Below are 22,675 nucleotides of genomic sequence, written 5' to 3' on the forward strand. Positions count from 1 at the left end.
CTACAACTATTTCTTGCCTGCCAACAGTTGCCCCACAGATAAAACACAGGCTGAACTCCCATGGATTTCCACCAGACTAATTCTGGTCTTCTTATTTCCATCACTTTTCCACTGGCATGGCTCCAGCTTTTTGTAAAGCTCCTCATTATTCACATTAGTGTAAAAAAATGAAGAACATGTCTAAAAGACTGACAAATTCAGGCTCCAGGAGGCTCAGCTAATCCCAGCATCCAGGGCCCTTTACAGGGAACTCAGTGTCAGCAGCCTCTTCTTATTTAAATCAAAATGGCTTCAGTTTGAATTATGCTCCTAGAAGCGTCTTTGTTGTTTTGCTAAGGGAAAATGGGTATTCCTCAGATAACCAAATTCCAAATCAATTGTTTCTGTAGCATTAAAATGAGCATGTGAAAAATGAGCAGGTAAAAATTACTCAGAAGCTTGTGTAGGTTGGGGAGCACTGCTATCCTGACGCTGGCTCGTTGGATTATGGCAGCACCACTTGCAGAGGGGCTCAAAGCCACCCTCCACTCAAGACTTGTCCCACCAAAACATCTGGCAAAGATGAGCCAGTCCCTGATCACCCATCTCACAAGGTGTATGGTACCTGGGCAAGCGAAGGATCTCAGTCTGCTGCTGAGCAGTGACAGATGAAATCCTGTGTGATCTTTATTAATAAGGTCTTTCCTGTTCCTTTCCATTAGTTATTTTTCCTACTCCACCTGTAGGTCAGTTTGGCAATTGCACTGTTTTGGTGTGGACCCATTTATTTCCTATAACAGATTACTGATGGTAAAATATGCTCCCCTGACATGGTCACTGTTATTGTTTCCACAGACAGAAGGTCCCATATCACCATGTACAACTAGTTTTCCTTGGTTTCAATATTCATGTAACAATAACAATGCAAAGTAATATATTTAATTACAGATGACTTCTTAAACAGACGTGTGCTTTTACCCACCTTCTTTTCTTTTGGTTTATCGTCAGTCAACAGTTCTGATATGGTTTTGGCAAGCAAAGTCCAGGGGTTTACCCTGGGAATTGGGCTCCATATGTCCTTCTATCCCTGTCTTTAATAATTATGACTTTTATATATCAGAAAACACACTACGACTTCCCTACTAAATAGTTAAGAGTCACACTAACAATGTAATATTGATATTGCTGTAACTCAAAAGTATATCAATATCTTAATGTTCCTTGGTTCTACTTCAATGTCTTCACTAACAGCTAGTGACTTCTTTTTTTTTTCTGAAGAGATTCACCATTTTATTTAAATTTTAAAACCTGATTTTAGTTAAAGACAAAGGACAAAGTCAAACTCTTCCTACATACTGATAATTGGGCTGCTAAGTCATTGCTCTGAAGCAGACTGAGCTTATTTTTCATACATTTTTACTGAACAGTATCAAAACAATAATTTCTGTAACTCCTTATGGACGGAGTTGGAAGGAGGGGGGAACATATTCATAGACAGCAGTTCATGAAGGGTCCAGAACTGTTGAATGGGAAATAAATCTGGGAAAAATGAACCTAACTGATATGTAATCTTACATACCAGGAGGATTGCCTTTCAGATAGTCTAGTTCTACCACCAATGTTGCAATGCTCTTTGTAGGCAGAACTTGTAGTTTGCAAGGAGGTCTTTGGGGGAGCATGTGGAAGGACAGAGACTCAAAGCTAAATGATGTAGAAAATATAAGAGTCCACCAATGGCTGGCTTCACTTCCACTTGAGAAGGTGGATTACTCTTAGTTTTATCTGATTTGTCATTTCTAGTCTGTGTAAAGTCCAGTCTAACCGCAGAGCGAAGAACATTTTTATTTTAAGGCAGGAACCTCCTGAGAGTCCTGGGATTAACTATCTGCAGTCTGTATGGGCACAAAACACAATTAAATGCATTATAAACAACCTGTTGTAAAATGCCCAATTCAGATCTATTGTAATCACTAGGAAAAACACTGTTGTTCTGCAATAATCCAACTCTACATCATCATGAAACTTTTTAAATTAAAGTGCTCTTTGCCTAGGGGAGAATGAAGATCAGACCTGTGGCCTAGGCTGCATTTGTCAAAATTCAGCCAAATTATTTGGATATCCAAACAATGTTTTAAGTTTTTACAGCAGGTATTTTACACTTTGTTCTTGTAGCTAATGATTCTTAAATACTTGCTTTTTCAGCACTGAATAGTGTGTTTGACGAATACTTTGACAATTTCTCATTCTATGACTAGAAATGCCAAAGTCTGGCTTTTCTGAAGGGCAACAGGGTTTACTCAAGATCTGATATGGCTGACACAGGTTTGTTTCCCCATTTTCAAAGGTGGAAACATTGCCTGGATTGATTAGTATAGGCATATCCAGATGTAGTTTGTTCAGGCATTTGTTTTTCCCAAGCTTTTAGAACATATAACTTTAGTCTGCTATAGTAATACAAAATCATTACTGAAGTCCTAATCAGACCAGTTAGGTTCACTCTGGGAACCAGAAATAACATGATGTGAAATGCATCTGCAGAGAGTGCATTAACCTATATACTTTAAAAATTTACATATGGTCACACCAGAAAACATAGAGAATGGTATGATTTTCAATTTAGCTTAGTATTTTTAGGAAAGTCTATGAGGAATTTTCAGCCAACATTTCTTATCTCTGCTGCCAATGTAAAGTGTATTAAAAAGTTCCAGAGGTGACTAAATTGGATGGGGAGTATTCAGACTAGATACTGATCTCACATAAGCCAAATACATCACCTATGTAACTTTACAATTGCTATGGATTAAATATTAATTATAGCCTAGCTAGTATCCTATTGGAAAGCAAAGCATATGGATGATTCACATGATCTAATTTAACATCTGTTCTCAGGTGACATTTTGATAACACAAAATGCCTCCCATTCTTAAATTTGCATCCTCAGTCTGTATGCACTTGTATCACCTTGCACAATATGTAGACAGACACACACAAACAAAGTGCTATGAATTAAGCATCGCCATTTTGATAGCATAGTTTTTACAGCCAGGAGTGTGTACATGTCTTCTTCCAAAATTCTTTTGGAGGAATGCTGCCCTATAAGCAAAGTGGCCTTTTCTGCAGGATGATGTGCTCCAAAACAAGATTCCCTGCTACTGAAGGTTTTCTAGAGATTAGGTGAAGTTTCTGAAAGGTAGCTGTGAAGACTGTCTGACAATCTTTGCGCACAGTCCCTTTGGGATTATTGTCCTATCTTCTGCACAAAACAGTACAAGATAAGAACAGCATTTTTTCCCAAAATGAGAAGACACATCTCCACTAAAGGATGACAGCAGTGCACCCTTCAAACGCAGATAGATGAGGATATACATCTAAGGAGACTTAAAATATGAATTAGTACTTAATAAATAAAAGGGTTTTTTTCCATACTGTACCACAAAAAACTCCAGTTGCCAAAGAACAATCACAAAATCATGTATGTCCTTCATTACTGGGTTTTGCAGACAGTACTCTTTGCACACACTGAAAAAACACTTCAATTCACATGTAGCTTAACTTTTCCCTGTTGGTGACACAGCTAAAGGGGCTCATGTGCTTTGTTTAGTCCATCATCTGTTTGGAATAACCTATATTTGGAAATGTATTTCTGATCCAGCCATGGAAATGTCAGAATATAAATAACTCAACATTTTTTTGTTACTTTAAAGCTACCATATTTGATCTGTTGACACTTTTTAGAAATCCCTAGTACACAAATGTAATGAACTTAATATTGTTGCTGTACTGCTTCAGATTGGGAGTTTCTGTGTTGTTTATTGGTTGTGTGTGTGGTGGGTTTTTGTTTGGTTGGCTGGTTTGTTTGTTGTTTGTTTTTTTTTTCTGTGAATACTAAGTTCTTACGGAACCACAGTTTTTTGTATACATTCCCATTGGCCTTTCAGATGCATGGATGATGACACTTTGCAGCAGGATGCTTTTTATATAGAGTTAGACTAGACCCTTTGGGTGATAATGTACTCCTGCAGTACAGTTATATAGTGAAAGGCCATGTGCCCATTTTATGTAGTTATGTACCATGAAAATATGCATCCCAGATGGTTAACAAAAGAGCTCTGCCTCTTGCAACTATAGGAACTCTTACTCTATCTTTTTTTTTAACACTCATGTAAATTCATTTTATTTTATTAACTTGGTCCATGTTTACTTTTACTGCATATTCAATCTCTGCTACAAGGAAAAACAACTGGAGTTTTGTATGGTGGGTAGCATAGTATTTTGTGGATAGAGAAGAACAATGTTCTGGCTATCATCACACCTGGTATGTGTTCGTTGCAGAGAACAAATCTTTATTTTAATATAGCAGAGCCAAAAATCATCCCCATTTATTAATCTGATGTACACTAAATAACTTTGCATTTGTTACACAGATGATAAATATTTTGCAGATAAATTTATAAATACTTCCACATTTTACAGATTTATACTGTACACAGTCATCCTACACGGAGCATGCCCTTTCACAAATATACAGACAGCTTTCCTCAGGGGACTTAATTAAAAACACTTGGTCAAACATTTTGGAAGCTGGCAATCTGACAAAGAGGAGGATACTGGAAAGATGAGTTCACAATTGTACCAGCTGGACTTGAAATGAAAAATTCAGAACTCTGAAAGAGAGAATTTATCAAGGCACACACATGCAAACACATATATACAATAGTGATGATTGTAACTTGCTTTACAGGAGATCACACAGAGCAGTAAAGGAAACAAAGAAAGAAGGAGCGAGGTCAGGACCATTGCCAAGATCTTGCTGCAGATTAGCAGATCTGAAGTCGAATTCCCCTGTATAAATGACAATTCAACTTCAAAGTAGCTTGTTACCCGTATATACAATATGTACATGTTCCCTTGCACCGAGAAATGGAGACTGTCAGAAATGGTTATCATTTTCTTGACATGTGCACACTAATATACCTGTGTGTTTGTATACTGAAGACTGAAAAATTGTGTTGCCAGTTGACTCAGAGCAGTTGGAAATTTGAGTGGAAGTTTAGATGGGGAAACTGCAAACAGAAAATAACCACAAAAAAACTAGGAAAGAATACACGTTTTTCTCCTATTGCTTAGCATTAGAAAACACTAACAAACAAAATCAGTAACCTAACAATGCCAGTAAAATGCAGTGAAGGCAAAAAACTCACCTTTCTGTACCTCATCCTTGATACTCAACTTCTGCATATATGACATTACACTGCAGTGGAAACTGCCTACTTAAAAAAATACCTAATTATGTATATTGTATATATTTGAGGCCAAGTATGTGATACAAGTTAATCGTCATTGCCACATAGAAGTTAATATTATCTACTGCTACTATAGATGTGAATAACAATTTTCTACTTAAAACTGTTAGCTCATGATCACAATTAAAATCTATATGCTATGGCCTCATACACTGAGTATATATTTTCTCCTTGTAAATTCCTACCTTCTGAAAAGTACTATGACATAAGCATTGCTAGCCTTTCTTAGTCTCCTCCCAAAGGTTTGGTATAGACTGGTATTAAGCTTATCAACTTATATAACAAATGGGAATAAAAAAGAATAGCAAGCTGCTTGGTTGTTTGTTTTTAATCTTATTATAGAGTTGGCCTTTCTGTAGCAAATATACATTCCTTCCTTTAGAAGGAATACACCCTGTCTTCTGCTTTCTTACTTCTGTAACGTGAATGCATGTCCCCTACCAAAGGAAGCACACTGTAAACAGTGAGCATCCTGCAAAGAGGGAAGAAGCAATGTAGCAGATGCCAGAGCTTTTGAAAGAGCTCTTTCCACCATCATTGGTCTGTGTGCATGTGCTGATATTTTCACAATGAATGTGCTTGAATTGTAGCCACCATGACTTTATATGGCACTAATTACTGTAGAAGATCTTCATGGGTGTTAATCATTAATTGAAAGACACCCTGGCAATGGCTCTGTTTCAGGCTGGTCAAAGATTGCTGATAAGAACAGCAGCAAATAATTTTTTAACCACATCACTAGAACGACTGCAACTACGTATATATAAACAATGAAAAACATACAATACAGGAAATCACAGACATTTTCTCATACATTACTCAGAAGTTAGCATGTTGATATCCCCATGGACCATTTTGAAGGCCTTTCGGTTGAATAAGACAGAAGTCATAGCTTTTAGGAGTTTATGTATCTGAGAGCGCTGTGTCTCCTAGTCACTGGAATACAACCAGTGCCTTTGCATGCTGTTTTGCTGTTTGGCACAGTGTGGCGGGGCAGTAGGATGGGCTGGGCAGGCAGGGGAAGGCAACAGCTAAGTCAAAGCTCATTTTTCAGACCATCTCAGGAATTCTCTTCCAATGTCTGAAAGCTAATGGCCAGTTGAGATGAATCTTGGTATCCCAACAATTTTGCAAGATTAAGTAAAGGTTTCTGCACAAGAAGATGTTATTTTTGTTCAAAGCATAATGCACAATGCAGAAAGTAAATCTGTCATATAGAATGAGATGAGAACATGGTTTTAAGTCTTACATCCACCTGTGTTATAGAGAGGTGACTGTGTACATATGTGTGTATACTTACCCACATGTGTATCTGTATATGTATTCACCTCTAACTGTGTAATACTTCTTTAAAATATCCAATATTTTGTAGCTGCAGGCTAGGATTTAAAGAAAACATCTGAGAAAATAGAAGTAATTGAAGGCTACATCTTGATTTCTTACTTTTCATGGTTTGCATTTAATTTGATTCCATTTCATTATTTTTCCTGATCTTCTTCTTTTGAAGGATCATATTTTAACTGGGTAAGACAAACCTATGTAAGATTCAAAAATTACTTTTATCACACAGTCAGTGAGGGGACAAGCATATATTTACAAGGTAGACATTAAGAGGATATAAGATATGTCTTATAGGTAAGAATACATGCAGTATTGCAAGACAGAAATGCTAGCTGACAACTCTAGCTCTAGACAACAAATGAAACTGGAACAACATATAAGACATTGGACTCCTGCAGAGTACTGTGCTTGCAGTGAGTTATGAGTGCTGTCCTTTAGCAGCAATTGGTTTCAGATTGTTTGGTCAGGACTACTGGTGAAAACCGAATGCCAAAATTAGAAAGCAGGAAGCTAAGCAAAAAAGCAGATCCTTGGGATGCAAGCAAAATGAACTTAGGTGGCTTGCTGTGAAGAGAGTGCTGAAGGCCAGCCTGCCAGCTCTCTTTCTCTCTCTCTCTCACTTGTGGACTGATGTGTGTGGTTACAACTCAGATGTGTTGATGGCCAGAGTGGGGGTAAGGTCTCTACAAATCTTCTTGGTTACATGGCATTAAAAGGTGCATTCATGAATAGCCTGAGTGGAAAGAACAATACTTTTGTGTCAGGTCATCGTCATCCAAATATTTTTGCTGTTAAGTATTCTCAAATCTTTTGTTATTGAACTGTGTACTAATCAGAAGTGAGCAACATGTTCTAGATTTTTGTCAAGCAAGTTAGATTGTTTATCCCATAAAGCAATTGCACTGTATTTTTCCCTAAGCATTTTGGTCCTAGTAAATGTAGACTGTATGTATCTTGTGGGAAAAGACTGCCAAAAATTACTGCTTTATTCATTTTTAGTTGCACGGGATGTACTCAAACTAGAAAGCAGAGTTATGTATTATAGGCTAGCATCTTTGTAGATAATTCAACATATTATTAAATAAGAAAAGTAAATCAATCAGGCCCAATTTGTCTTTTTCCTGTTTTTGACATGCTAAGTCACTGCATCAAAGACAAGTCCTGAATGTGGACGGAGTTCTATGTAGCAATCTTATACATCTAGAATAGGACTAAATGTTGAAGAAGTAGTGAATTTACAGGAAGAAGTCTTTACAGGAAGAAGTAGTGAATTTACCACTACAAAAAAAAAAAAAAATAAAAAATGCAGATGATGATAGTGTATCCGAAAATATTTTGCAACACTTGGTTAAAATTACTGACATTAGAAGAAAGCAAATGAGGCTAACTTCAGCACATGGTCTGATTGTAGACTGTGTGAGTTTAAGTGAAGGTAAGGGAGATCTGCAAGGAGCATTATAAACTGATGCATTTTATTTAATTCAAGTTTTGAACTGAGTTCCAGATTTTCTGGCTAACATGTCTTTTCTAATTCCACATGATTGCCCGATCCCTGGCTTACCTTAAAACTACAGGCAAAAGTCTGTATTTTCATACTGCATTTCCTGGACTAGCAGCATTGGAAAGTACTAATGCAGGTAAATACCTAATATTTTGCAGTAAGTTTAATGAACAAGAAGGCAGGAAATATAGAGGAAAAGCAGTTTCTCAGACATGTTTTCTTCAGCAATATGCTTACTGAACATGTGTTTTCTTTCAAAACACCAGAGGAAGTAGAGTATTTCTGTTTTCACTTCTTGTGTCTTTGACCCCCTGAGTGCAAGGATTCATTTTTAACATTGTGATTGAAATTTCAATTGCATTTCCAGGTTATTAAACAGGAAACATGGCCTGTTCATTGTATTAGCATGATATCATCTTGTTTAGGTAAAGAGGTGTGACTGGATGTAAACATCTTTCTCTGACTAATAAGGATTAATTTAACACTCACAATGGGGAAGAGAGCTAAAGCCCAGCACACAGAAGCTGTCCATTTGAGGGGCTGAGGACTATATTACATTGCTGAGAATTGGAATCAGCAGTTGTGTCTCAGGAGTAGTTAGATGAAGACAAGGCTCCATAGTGGTAGGAAAAGAAAAAAAGGATACAGAATATTATTTCCTCCAAATGGGGCTGAGCTAGGTGCACAGACAATAAGATTCCCCCATATCTGTACCCACAGCAGGACCCCAACAGGGGCCATTCTGAGAGGATACCTCTCCTTGTATTAGGTCAGCCTTCTGGATACGTAGGGATCTGTCTGCCTCAAAAGGATAGTATTCACAGAAGGACTTCTGTGGTTGCTTTCCATATTGTTTTAAAAAGGTATGGCCAAATTGCAAAAGATATGTGGCAAAACTTCTTACCAAATGTTACTAGGAAGTCAGAAGCTGGTGAGAACAGAAGGAGTTTTGATTTACATTAAGATTGGTCGTCTAGTAAGAAAAGTAATTTGGGATGGAAAAAATGGAATGGCATGAAGAGAAAGTGAGCAGAGCTTGAGCTAGCAATCTTAACTTTGCCCCTCTTTCCCAAGATGATAAAGGAGGAGTAGACTACAGGAGCCATCAGGTAGGAAGGCTAACCCTTTTTCACCAGTGTCCAAGCCGTGTTGTACACAACTCTGTAAGGGGACTGCTTAAAATCATGCATAGGGAGGAAGGTTTTCCAATACATCATTCATTATCAATCCTCTTCAGCACTCCACCATTTACATCTACTCTTGGTTCCCTTGCTAGAAGCTTGCACTCAGCAGTCAATGCAATGCACACCAAATGTTGTAGCACATGCTTCTAAGCAACAAGGTGCTAACACGGATATTGCCAACCTGGTTAAAACATACAAACATAATGGATAAGATGCTTTCAAGAAATAAGAGTTTGCTAAGTCAAACTCTACTGTTACACAACCTGTAAGGAGTAAAACTAATTCAAACAAAATTTCTTTGCCAAAAATGAAAACATGTGGTCTCTTTCATGGACAGTTTTCAAATTTCAAAATAGTTGATCGTCGTAGTTAATAGCATTCTAAATACTGTCAGTCTTTTCTGTTTTCAGGGGCCATTGTACTTTTTGTCATTGCTGCTGTTGGGATGAGTTTTCATCTGTATAGGATAACGCTAGATGCTATATCCTACTTCAATTTAGACTGACAGGAATTTCCAGTTAGCAGATAAATAAGTAGTTCTGATTACATTTGTTTTATATCTGTAACGTACAAATGTTATCAAGTTTGATTTTCTCTGGTGTATAAGGGATATAAACAGGGCACTAAGTGATTCTTTGTTTCAGACATAAGTGAATAGACATAGAAAGGGAGTGCCATTCCTACCATCCAGTATTTATTACCTGAGATTGCTTGTGAGGCTGCAAAAAAAGACAGATTCACTAAAGATTGGTCAAATTACTTTTGTTTATAATGTGAGTACTATTTGTGTCCAGATCTCCATAAATTAAGGATTTCTGATCAAGTTTGTGGATTGCACCTATCTCACCAAGTCATTTGTAGCATGAAGTTGTAGTCACTTCTTTTGTCTTTGTGAGATGAATCTTTACTGCACTCAAGCAAAAACTGTTGGTTGTTCAAACAACTTTGATCCTGGCTTGCATACTAGTTCAAATCTGTTGACCCAATTAGCTCATCACCTAGGGAAATTCTAACTTTACGTTTTGTTTCATATGTTGGAAATGTTGGTGGATTTTTTAATTTGTTCATCTCTTCCATTTACTTTTTCTCCCAACTCCTACCCACTATTATTCTTTTTTTACCCCTACCTTAGAACATTCACTTAATTCTGGACTATACAAGGTCTCCATAATCCTGAATTTTTTAACATTTACTAATTCTGTTATTGCTATATTACATTTCATCCAGACTTAACCACATACTCATGACATTGTCAGGATTTAGAATAAGAACTAGCGTTGAAATCGACATTGTTTTACATGTAATGAGATTTTAGAGAGTTAAATTTGAACGACAGCCCTCAAAAGCTGAATCTTATTTTCCTATGGCCCATTTCCTCCAAGCTGGTCAGGTAGTATGAAGCGTATCTGAATGTTTTTGGTAATTACACGCAGAGATGGGCAGAATATACTACTGCAAGAGGACAGTGCATAGAAACATAATGCAATATTTTACCATTGCTTTTAATGTTTACTCCAAATATGTACAGAGGCTTCAGATTTCAAAATAACTTAGGCAGTAAGTACAAGGACGTGAACATGTGTTACTAATGAATGGTACAGAGAAATAGGGCTCAAATACAATACTCATTGCAGAAAACAGCCTTGAAATAACATTAAGGCTATGACTAGTGGACAAAAGCTGTAGACGTAAAAATGAAACCAGGATTTTGTTCTTATCCTAGAATTTAGTAAAAAATTAATCTTCCTCCTTTATTAGCATAGTCTAGAAATTTAAAAGACATGTTTAAGTCAGATTTAAACATAAAATATTTCATCTCAGATATCTTGACTGTTAATATTTCAAAATAAATACACTTTCTAATTTTTTTTCTTACTGTAACATATTTAAATTATCACCATCAAAATAATGCCCCCTAGTTTTTCATACTCATGCTTTTTTAATTCTGACACTTTTCTAATGTAATAGCAGAAAACCACATCTTGGGCTAATATTTTTTGTACTACAATACATAGCACAGGCATTTGTTAGTAACTGTCACTTCTAAAATCAGTAGATTAAACAGTGAACTTTAAATGTATTGAGCGATCTTTTTATGTAGTCTTTTACTGAGTCTTTTAATATGACAATGACTGATACAGAATGCAGTGATAGATACTAGTACCCAAATCTAAGTTCACATGTAATAGCAAAGGAAAAATTAATGAAAAAAAATCTTTCTTACGACACAATGACATTATCTGAAAGCCAATTTCTTTGGCAACAATTCATATAGCTAATAATTGTTGTCAAACATAATTAGAAAAAAATACTGATAATTTTTTCTGTATGTTGTAAAGAAAATTTGTTATTTGACACTTGAAACTGCAGCTAGTTCATCAGCTACTACAAGTTATCTTAGCTCTACTGAAAGCAAGGCCAGTTTCTGTCATTAGAAGATCTGCCTCTTTGATAACTTTATATCAATGCATATGTATTAAATTTTTAATGCTAACATTTTAAATAGATTCCATAACCTTTTATATAGCATTAAGACTGATGGGGAACTTTACGGTAATCCATAACAGTCCACAGCACAGAAGGAATAGATTTACTGCCATTTACACTCCATCCATGCTCTTGGTCTAATAAAAACATTACCACTCTCTGCAGCCTTGTCATGGTTTCTTTCTTAATGGCCTTTCAGAGAGACAAATGAAAGTATTAAATGGTGAGACCTCTCTAGAACTATTTAAAATTAGCTGAGAAAATTATTATATAAATAAGTGTATAAACTATGAAAATATGAAGTTGTTTATATATATAAATACCAAACAAACCTCTAAAAGTATCTTACTTACCGTGTAGTTCACTGGCCTGATTCTTCCTTTATTCATACTTCAAACAACAAAAATATTTGCATTAATTCACAGTTTTAAAATGGAAAAAATATTCCAGATGCCACAAGTGAGAATAAAGCAAAATTTTTCTGAAGGATCAGCAGTGAAGAGTGAAAATGTTCATTTTGTTATTCTCTTTAATGCATATGGACTTTTAAATTCCCTGTAGTAGTTGTTGCCTTCTCCTCAGCCAACACGCGGTGTAGTTGGTAATCTTTACTTTAGATTGAAACTGCCTAAAAATGTTTACCAAGAACTGTTGCCACAAGTTTTTACCACCTAAGCACAGCTGCAGAAGATCAGTGTTCTCAGTACTGATGCGATCTGTAGAGTTTCCTGATAAATGCTGCATGCATTGATACATTAACATTCTCTGCACCAATACTGCTAAGTAATTGACTTGCACATCTGTATATTACAAAAGCTCACAATGCCATGGCCAAATTTAGCATGTGATTTTTAAACAATGTGACTGCTTTCATTTTAAATATCTGGTAATCAGTATATTTTTTACCTTCATGGATATGTCACCGAAACTGTTTTAAGAGGTAGCTTTGCAGTTTGAAGTTAAATGGTTTTGAACATTAATGTATGCAAGCAAACAAAAGTGAAATTTAAATTTTCATACAGAGGTTTCTAAATCTCTGCTACTCCAAAGTATCTTTTGAGTTTGATTTCTGACATTTGAGCACTGTACTCTGTGTTGAGAATCTGAAGCCTTTGCACCATTGGTCAGGAGAGTTGACATTTGTACAAAGAAGGAAATAAATAGTAAATGTTTTTCCCATTTTTCCCATTTACATCAACACCTGTGTTCTTGTATCAGGAAGCCGAAGTCCTACCAGACCTCCACATACCAGAACAGTAGAAGCAAGGAGAATAGGGATTGCTTTGGTGATACCAACAAGGGAACCAAATATTAGGTTTCCAAGTACAGCTGCAGCTTTGCATAGTGCATTCAAAAAGCCAAAGCCTGTTGCCCTAGAAGAGAAAACAGAAGAAAATTTTAGAAATGGGTGAAAGAGTAAAGCCTTTGAGACAAATCCTCAGTGGGAACAAATCAGTACAGCCCCAATATCTTACACACAGTCTATGCCAATAATGATTCTGTGCTTGTATTTATAATGTGAAATCAAAGCTCAGCTGCTACAGTACTTGGTTGAGGCAAACTCATTTTGCTGCCTCAGGGACCAAAATGTGAAACTAATGACAGAATGGGTGAGTTTGCAGCTCTAGAGTAGAACACGGGACTTGCAAATGGAAATTCAGTAAGAGTTAAAAGGCTGGATTAGGAGAGAATGGACGTGTCAAGCAGCTCTCAAAAGAGAACGGCTTGGGGATCTGGGAAAGAAGTAATCAGAATTAAGGGATGATCACCTTTAATAAAAACAAAAAATAAAAATGAATTTCTTACAAATGGTACACATGTTAAATCAATGCTTTTTCAAAAGGCTAATGAGACCTCCAATAGTAATGGATGTTTACCTCTTAGAGGTAAAGAAGATAGGGCATATAAAAACCTGTTTGCTGCAAAAGAGTTATCTGAGAAACTTTGAGGAAAGGGAAAGGAAATAGATTGCCAACACAAAGTATGACACAAGCAATTCAGGTGGGTTCTTGCATTTGCAGTGGTGTGATTATAGTAGTATGAAATAAAATGTTCTAATTGTTTGGTGGCCCATGCACAGGTGTATTGTGCAAATTGCTATCATTTTCATAAATTGTGTTTTGACATGACCATATGATTCATAGATGCAGGAATAAACTTCCTCTTCCAAAAGTGTCCTAACAAAAATACCCATATGATAGTAGAATCTCTAACACTTCTCAAATCTCTTAGAAATGAAAGAGAGAAGGACTGTGTAGAGCTCACACTGTGTTTGCTGTGGAAAAAAATAATAAAAATGAGGAAGACAGATGTTCTAATTTTCAGAAAAAAATGTTTCTTTCTTGTACTGTGATTAAAAGGCCCTAGTCTAAACTGAAGGTATTAACAGAAATGGTAGTGGTCTGACTGACTAAAAAGATTCTACTGAGGTACATGTGAGGGAAGGGAAGAAGTCTTATGCTCAGAGGTACACTGAATTTCTAGGAAGCTTGAAAAACTTCTACTGGAGCTCCTGAAGAGCAGCCCAGAGAATCAATTTGAAGCAAGCAGACTTGATCCCAGCTGAGAGCAAGGACATTATCTCTCAGTGCTCTTCACAGAACTGTTTTTTGATTTTGAAAACAGAAAACTATGATAAGAAGGGAGAAGAGATCCTCTGTCTCAATAAACTCATGGACAGGGCCACAGCCCAGAGTGTCAGAGTTCATCTCCTCTGCTCTTTGGCAAATCTGGATCTCAATAGTGTTGATCAGTTAGGCCCTTTGGTGTCCTACTTCCAAGCCAAATAATAGGAGAGAGGTAAAAGCTTCTCTCTAGTACAGCTGACTGGGGTAGAGGGGTTCTCAGCGCTAACCAAGCCCTGTCTGGAATACTGTGCTTCAGAATATTTGGTATATTTAAGGATCCTGCATCAAAAGAATGATGTGAGTAGGTCTAGATCCTTCCGGTATATTTCTAAATCACTGTAGCTGTTCTAAGAAACATAGCTCTAGTTAACCCACAGGGTCAAATTTGCAATTATGGTACTTCTATTGCTAAATTCTTAAATCAGTTATAAGGATGTCTGCAGAACAGAATTAAGACATGGAACAGACTAATTAATACACCTTCAAAATGTTTTTTTTTTTCCAGTATGTCGCAGGCTAAAGTCACCCCACTTGCCTAAAACCTTATGAAAGTAAAATCAGATGTTCCAGTGTAAGCTCTGTGTATTATATGCCTTTTCCCAATCTGGGACAAAACACAAGTTACTATTTTTTACTGAGTGATTATAATCCTAATATATTTATTATTAGTTTGGCAATATGTTTCTTGCAATCCACATCACTATGTTAATCTCTCTAAAATACCTCATATTTAGCAAAGAAATTACTAATTTTTCTGAAATAAGCACCATTCCTCATTGTGTAACACATGGCATCCATCCAGATGTTGCAAGACAATAAGTGTTGATGATATCTAAGGAGGAAGAGATGGGTCACTGCAATGGCAGAGCAGAAACAACTCAGAAAACTTTGGAAAAAACCAAACAGAAGAGACTCAGATATGCCTCCTGAATGTTCAAAGCCCTCACTTTTCAATTTGATTGAACCTGCAGTACTTTTACAGAATACCTAGTGCTAATAAAAGCTAAACATGCACATCTTCTGGATAATAAATATGAAAATGACGTGTTCTGCCCCCCAACAGTCCAGACCCCTGAGGGCTGCCAGAGAGAGCAGCAGATGAGGAAATTTTGGAAGGGCTGCTTGTGAAGATTTCTGACAGAGAAACATTTGCAGCACCTTCTTGCAAATATCTTCCTCAGAGGAGGAATGAGCAAGTTAAAACTTGCCCATTTTATGCACGCCCTTTGAGGAATTGGTCTGAAGGAGGAGCGTGAGATACATTGAAGGAAGCAGCGAAGAGCCACCCTACTGGAATAATCTTCCAAAGCCTATGAGAAAACAATCAAAACTCTGGTGCAGAAACAATTGCACTACAAGGGCAGATAAAGCCCAGAATATCTGGAGGAAGCTGATGCAGGATAGTGGGTAGCTACCGAGGGGGAAGGAACTCCAGACTGACACATCTTATAGGGCTCACAGACGGAATAAGGCTGAAAGGGATCACAGTGGGTCATCCGGTTCAACTTCCCTGCTTATGCAGGGTCATCCTAGTCCAGCAGGTTGCACCTGTACTGGTACAGGAGGTTATTCTTCCCAGGTGTGGGACCCTACATTTGGCTCTGTTGAATTTCAGCCTGTTCTTCTGCCCATCTCTCCAACCTGTTGAGGTCCTTCTGAAGGGCTGCACAGAGCATGCAGGTGGGAAGGACGATCATGAAGAGGAAAGACTGTTTTAAAATAGACTGTATCATAAGCAGGTAGAAAGAGGTTAAAGAGAACACAACTGGACTGGAAAACCAGATTTATGTGATAGGATACCAACAGATTGCAGCTATTCTGAAGAAGCCAGGGAAAGAACAAGAAAAGAGTCAGAATGGTTCTAATTTCAGATTCATTTATGCACAGAAAGTATTTCAAAACTTATGGTGGTGACTGGTTGTGATTTGTGTCTACACATGTAAATATGACTTCTTCAGTTGCCAGTGCTGATGTAAAATCAAACTTGCCCCCAAATAACGGTAACAGGAAAAAAACCCTAACCGTGATCACATAGAGAAATTAGACACCTGGTTGTCAGCAGCCTCAGTATATTCAGAGAGACACCAGAACTCCCCAAAGAATATATAGATCCAGCTAAAGCAAATTTGGATAGATACAGGCAGGAAATCTTTGGAAAAGCAATAGCACAAAACATATGGGGATGCTTTACTTATATTTAGTGTTTTTTTATACTACCTTACAAAGGTAAGCTGTTTCACAGATGTTAGCTGCCTATAGCAACTAGTTATAACAAGGGTCTGAATATAATTTTCTGAGCAATTTGAACCATATTTTTTCATGTGCTGGGCTCTACAGATGCCCCTGTGCTTTAGATCTATTATGGATTATATACCCAAGATTACCTTATTAAAGCTTAAAGTAATTTTGTATAATATTTGCTCAATACCTTTTGTGTCTGAGCAAAATTAAGGTAATTTTTTGGAACTGAAAAAACACTTCTGTTTGTAAAATGGTCTTACAGAATTTTGCCAGTTGGAAGGGGTCATTATCAGTCTAGTCCCATTAGTGCTATCAAACTATAAACAAATATAAGTAAGTCAAAATAAACCCATTTTTATTGCTCTTGGCTGTCCTGATGATACAAAATGAAACCAGCAGAAGTTCAATATTTTAATCTTTAGGCATATTTCAGGCATGTCCTTTTGCCTAAAATAAGCACATTGTTGGCGTGAACAATAAGATTTTTACAGGCTTAAATAAAAGTTGTTACAACCTGTACCTGAAAAGCACTATCACTGTTCAACCTTCATACCCTTCAATTTTAATACTGTGTTTGAATGTGAACTTGTTGTGTACTTGTAGTCAGAACAAAGTGTTCAAGCAGTTGTTGAGTTCTAGGGATAGCAAATTCAAGCTCCTTGGTTGTTTAAACATCTTTCTTAGAACAGTATTCATGATTCAAATTGGTTAAAATCTTTATTAATTTATGCCTCTATAATTGTTCTACTCAATCCAGTGGAGTAAAAATAGTCAGAAAATAAACATGCTGTAATATCACACACATGTATGGCCATAGTCGTCTCTTGCAGCATTAGTACAGTCTCCGCTACAATGTTTCATGAAAGTGTTAGAGTGTCTGCAAATGATCAAAGATATGTGATGTGTCATCTCAGCATCATGGACCAATTAAATGAAAAATTCCAAGAGCGTAGGGCTATTTGTATATATACCAATTTTCTTTCTGTTGATCAGTTACTGGGCAAACACTTACACAAAAATGTCATTTTGACTCCATGAGTAGTCATTATTACTATTCAAGGGAGATTCATGGCAAGAATCCCTTGTCCAGCAAGAAAATGCCCTTAAACCCTTCAGGAACATAAAGAAGAAAGTGCTAGTGAATCAATTTGAGATTGTCTTAAAAAACAAAGACAAACAAACAAACAAAAAAACCAAACCAAACAAAAAAAAAAACAGGTACAGATTTTAGTATTGGTAGGAGAAAAATGTAGAAGTCTTTTATAAAAACATCAGAGCTGAAAGAAAGCTGGATGTTACTGAAAAGGAATTTTCCCCAGTCTATTTTACTTTTGCCGCTGAGAAAGCTGTGACAAAGAAAAATGCTTAGCTTCCTTTCACCCAAGCCCCACACAAAAACAAGAGTCCAAATAGTTAAAAATAGAGGAATTATCCAAGACTTTAGATTAAAAGAGCTTGTTTCCTGATTGCCACATATGCTTCTTAGACCAGGTGCTTATATTTCTACATAAAACAGTTCAGATCCGCTTTTCCATTGCTGATAGAGTACCAAAAACTTCATTGTCCTGCAGTAGAGCGCTACTGAATGTGTAGCAAACATATCCATTAACTTTCTTGCCAGAGCTAATGTTGAGCCTATCCAACAAGTTACAAGAAAACATTTGAATATCACTTTTGTTAGAGTTGATAATATGTAAAGTATTAAAAAGAGTTTCAGAATGTTCTGTGGACAAGTTTCTATATATTTCCAGATATTTCATATTCTTTTAAAAAAAGAGTACAAAAATGCTTATCGTAACTTATAGTGGTTAGTGTACAAGTAATACTGTGGAATTTGCCCTCCTACCTTGGACTACTGCCTGAAGCATTGTGTAGTTTTGGCATGCCATGCCTTAAAAACATTATCATGAAATTTCAGCAAAATGCAGTTGAACTACATCCACAGGATGGCAGTAGAAAATAGCTGTCAGGAAATCTACTGTAAGTTGATGACTGCTGTTATGACTCTTCTGACAGCCACAACAATACAAAACTGGACCCTGTGAATAATATTTATTATTCCGGGAATAGATTCTCAGGTATCAAGAAGTAGTGAAACAATTAAATATAACGAACTGAAGAGAGGAGACTTATTTCTTAATTATAACAAACACTTGTAAACTTTTTTCAGAGGTAGTAAAAAAAGGCAAAACAGGATGACTTCATTTTATAGCACACCTTGACTTCTAAATGTTCCTGGACAAGATTCAAACCCAGATGTCTGGCAGCTGTAGTAAAATGATGAATTGATGGTTATCTGATGCAATCTGACCTTGATTTACTCTGTGGGAGATGATCTATTACTATTCCACTTTCTATTTAGGTTTTGGTTATTTATTGTATGAACTCCCTAATGAGAATCCTGGTTTATACAGTTGGTGTTTCCCAAGTTAGTTCACCAGAAGATACATATCGTTTATGTGAAAGCAACAATTGCATTTTGAAGTCATAAAAATATCCTAATGTTCCTTCTTCTGAGAACTTTAACTCTCTTCCATTCATATTTATATTACAGGCAGAGCTAGGAAACTGTGCAATGTTATTGCAGGCCCCTTAGGTACACACATTACAACCCAAGCCCTAATTACTTCATCACACAATATTTTTTTCCACATCACTCTACCAATGCAGAGAACAAAGAGAGCTTGAGGGTAAAATATAAAGGTAGTAAAGGAAATTTGGTTTTCCTCGTCTGCTGCAGAAGTTGGAAGGTGCTCTCTGAATAAGGTTGGGGACTACTGCAACATGAGAAAGCAGTTTCATGGTTAAGGTAATTTGAGTGCTGTCAGGAGAAAGGATAAAATCCCTACTCCTGCCACAGAATTCACATATGATGCAAGTCACTTAAAGCTAACTGAATTGTCATAAGCATGTATTTTACATTTTCTGGGTACTCAGCTTAGCACCTTCAGGTTTATGTCACCAAAGTGCTAGGCACTTGTATCCTGTAGTGGAAGTTATACTTTCACCCATTCCCTCTTCTAAAATGCTCAGTGACTGGAATTGTTCGTACCACACACCCCAATCTATAGTTTTCCTCTCGCCTTATGCACAGTACTAAAGTCACTTTTAACAATAACATTTTCCTTGATGCCTCAATTTCTACATCATCTGCTTTCAAAACAGTATTTGGAAAATACGGGAAGTTTATAAAAAAAATTAGGAAATCATTTTGGGAGCACCCAAAAATGTTCACAAGATATTGTGAACACTGCTGCTTCAGAGCAGTGCTTCCAAGTCTGCAGAATAGTTTGGTTTGGCTTTTAAGAGGCCTTTATGACTGACCAAAGACTTCAGAACCTGCTACCTAGTCCAGAACAGCAGAGCCCTTAAAGAAGATAAGGTAAAAGACAAGACAAAAGATGAGACAAAATACAAGCCTTTACGTTGTCGAGCTGGGTTAATTTACTTTCTTACTGGAAATCAGCTAGTTTATACTTAGTCATCATGAGTATTCTTTAAAAATTGTGTATTGAAAGGTTTAAAAAATAGTATTATATTGTCAGCCATTATTCACTGTTCCATGTGTGCCATCTGGAATACAGAAACCTACCTCTGACTAGCATTAGTAACATAATTTCCCATTTTATAACAACTTTGTCATCTACCCAACAACCATTTGAAATCTACATAGCCTCAAACATCTCTTATGTTAGCACTTGTACAAACCAATCAAGATTTTACGAAGAACACGAAGGGACAAACTAAGTTATACTGGCATGAAGTATAAAACTACTCATAAGAAAGTAGAATACACTACATGATTACTTCATTTCCACACATTAGTGATCTAAAATATAAATATGAAGATGAGTGTGAATTCATACAGAGACCCAACCTGTTAAGATTTTGAAGCTAACTTAACTCTGCTTGTAGGCAGTTAATGAGGAAGAAATTAAAATATGTGCCCTGTATCACATAGACTATACATTGTCAAAGTACTCACCACACTTATACCTGGCAGAAATCCAGTATGATCCCTAAATAACCTAGAGTACAATTTATGAAACACCTCTTGTATTACACTGCACAACACCAGCAAAGCCCCAGCAATTCAGCAACTGGCTGGTATCCAAGAGGAGTCACTCAGGAGGAAAAGAAGGGGCTACCCAGCCTGGTCTCTTCTGCACAGTAGCCTGAACTGGCCTCTTACCACCCACTTTGCTTCCAGCCCAACCTCCAGCTGCCCTTTGCTGCTTGTTTGTGGTCATTTCACTAACTGGGAGTAAGAAAAAAATGTAAAACAGTGGGAGAACGAGCAAAGATTTTGTGCCTAGATTGCTTTTACAGGGGAAACTGAAAGCTAGTTTCGGGACCAGATTCAGTCTGAATGTGGCTTTGTAGTGAAAGAGGACATAATCTTAAGTATGAAGGACTTCATATGCAAAAACAGATCAGGCAGCTTTGTGCATTATATATGTCTGGAAAGGCTGTTGAGCCCTATAGTTACTTGCAGAAGCTGGAAATTCCCATCAAACTCTGGCAAGCTTTGCCCAGCTGTGCAGATTAGAGGAGTCTGAGAAGGAAGGACAGGACCACCAGAGGCGGGCAGTGCTGGTCTGGATAAAAAAATACCAGAGAAAAAATTCTAGCAAGCAAGTTATTTGAGTCCCTGAAGGCACTGATTTTCAAATTGTTGTACAAAACCTGAAGTAGCTTTGCTCCAGTCTAAAAAAAATCTGTCTAGAACTGGTTGTTTACTTATAACCCTGCTGGCAAAAACTAGTAGTCATGGTTCCATCACTTTCGGAAATTTTGGAAAAAAGTCAAATCTACAGTACATGTCAACGAGGTCTTTCCTGACACAGGTAGATTTGGCCTATTGGTCTTTTTGTATTGATAATACAAGGAGACAAGTTTTCTCTCTGACCTGTTGCCAAAAAGACTCAACAACTCAGCTTTAAGTAAGTTTCTGAGGGGGAATTCCAGGCAGTTATTCCTGGATACACAAGGTTTTTAAAAAGCAAAAAATGGGTAAGAACTTGCTACAATCCCAAAGCTAGCAGAAACTATTAAAAACAAGCACTAGCTACAAATACAGATGCCTTAACATCTGTACAGATATATATAGAGAGATAGATATCAATTACACTCTTTTTATCATTCCTAGTAATGATGAATTTCTTCCTTCCATTAACACCAGTAGCTTTTCCAATTATTTTTGTTGATTTCATTTTAAGAAAATATATGTGGCCTCTACATTCAGGAATACCAAAAAGACAGCTATTTCTATAGGATATTTATTGGAATTATGTCATAGATTTTGGATGATGAAATAAATCTTGCTAGAAGAAAAATTTTCTGAGGTGTAAATAAAAATTAGCACTTAATACTAAAACTTAGTGCTTGGAATTCATAAGTAGCACAGAATTGCTATGCGACATAATCACAACTGTGGACATCGATTTCTTGTTTGAAGGAGTATGTATTTTTAAAATGCCAATGAAAAGAAAACAGAGAAGCCAGTCTACACTTTTCCTCTCCTGACAGACAATACTAAAGCCAGTTGCACCTCTTTCCAAAAATTTTACCAGTAAAAATTTTGCCAGTAAGGCATCATACATTTATAAAATAGAAGTATTTTTCACTGCATTGGAAACTTCCAATAAATGACATAACAAGCAGCACTGCAACAGGAGAAAGGACAGACTGTCCCTTGACAGGAATCTGGGCAATTTTCCATTAAATTTTTTCGAGGGAGTTCAGAGAGGAGAAATATCCCAGTCTATTCAAGATAATGCAGCTTTTACATTTTTATATTCTCATACAACAGAATATGACTCAACAGTTCTTCCTTCGGTCCATTAAGTGACATAAAATCAAGATTAATAAGTACCCTATATCTGAAAAAAAACCAAAAACAACCCATGTTATCTAGCAGCAATGCTTTCAGGACATGAACATTGTCCTGAAACTTCCTCCGAAAGTCCTGAAGAGTCAAAAGCAGTGTCTGAGACAATTTTGTGCCCACTT

General features: G+C 36.7%; 1 protein-coding gene across 1 annotated transcript in view; it reads right to left on the reverse strand.

The window, feature by feature from the left end:
* Positions 1-4,295: 4,295 nt before the first annotated feature.
* Positions 4,296-22,675, reverse strand: part of SV2C (synaptic vesicle glycoprotein 2C) — a 114,897-nt gene continuing 96,517 nt past the window's right edge. Inside the window, exon 13 of the mRNA XM_032676036.1 lies at positions 4,296-13,168. Coding sequence (XP_032531927.1) covers positions 12,985-13,168 — 184 coding nt within the window. The 3' untranslated portion in view covers positions 4,296-12,984. The remainder of the gene's footprint in view (positions 13,169-22,675) is intronic.

This window comes from Chiroxiphia lanceolata, chromosome Z (genome assembly GCF_009829145.1).
Source record: "Chiroxiphia lanceolata isolate bChiLan1 chromosome Z, bChiLan1.pri, whole genome shotgun sequence".
In the NCBI taxonomy this organism is placed as follows: Eukaryota; Metazoa; Chordata; class Aves; order Passeriformes; family Pipridae; genus Chiroxiphia; species Chiroxiphia lanceolata.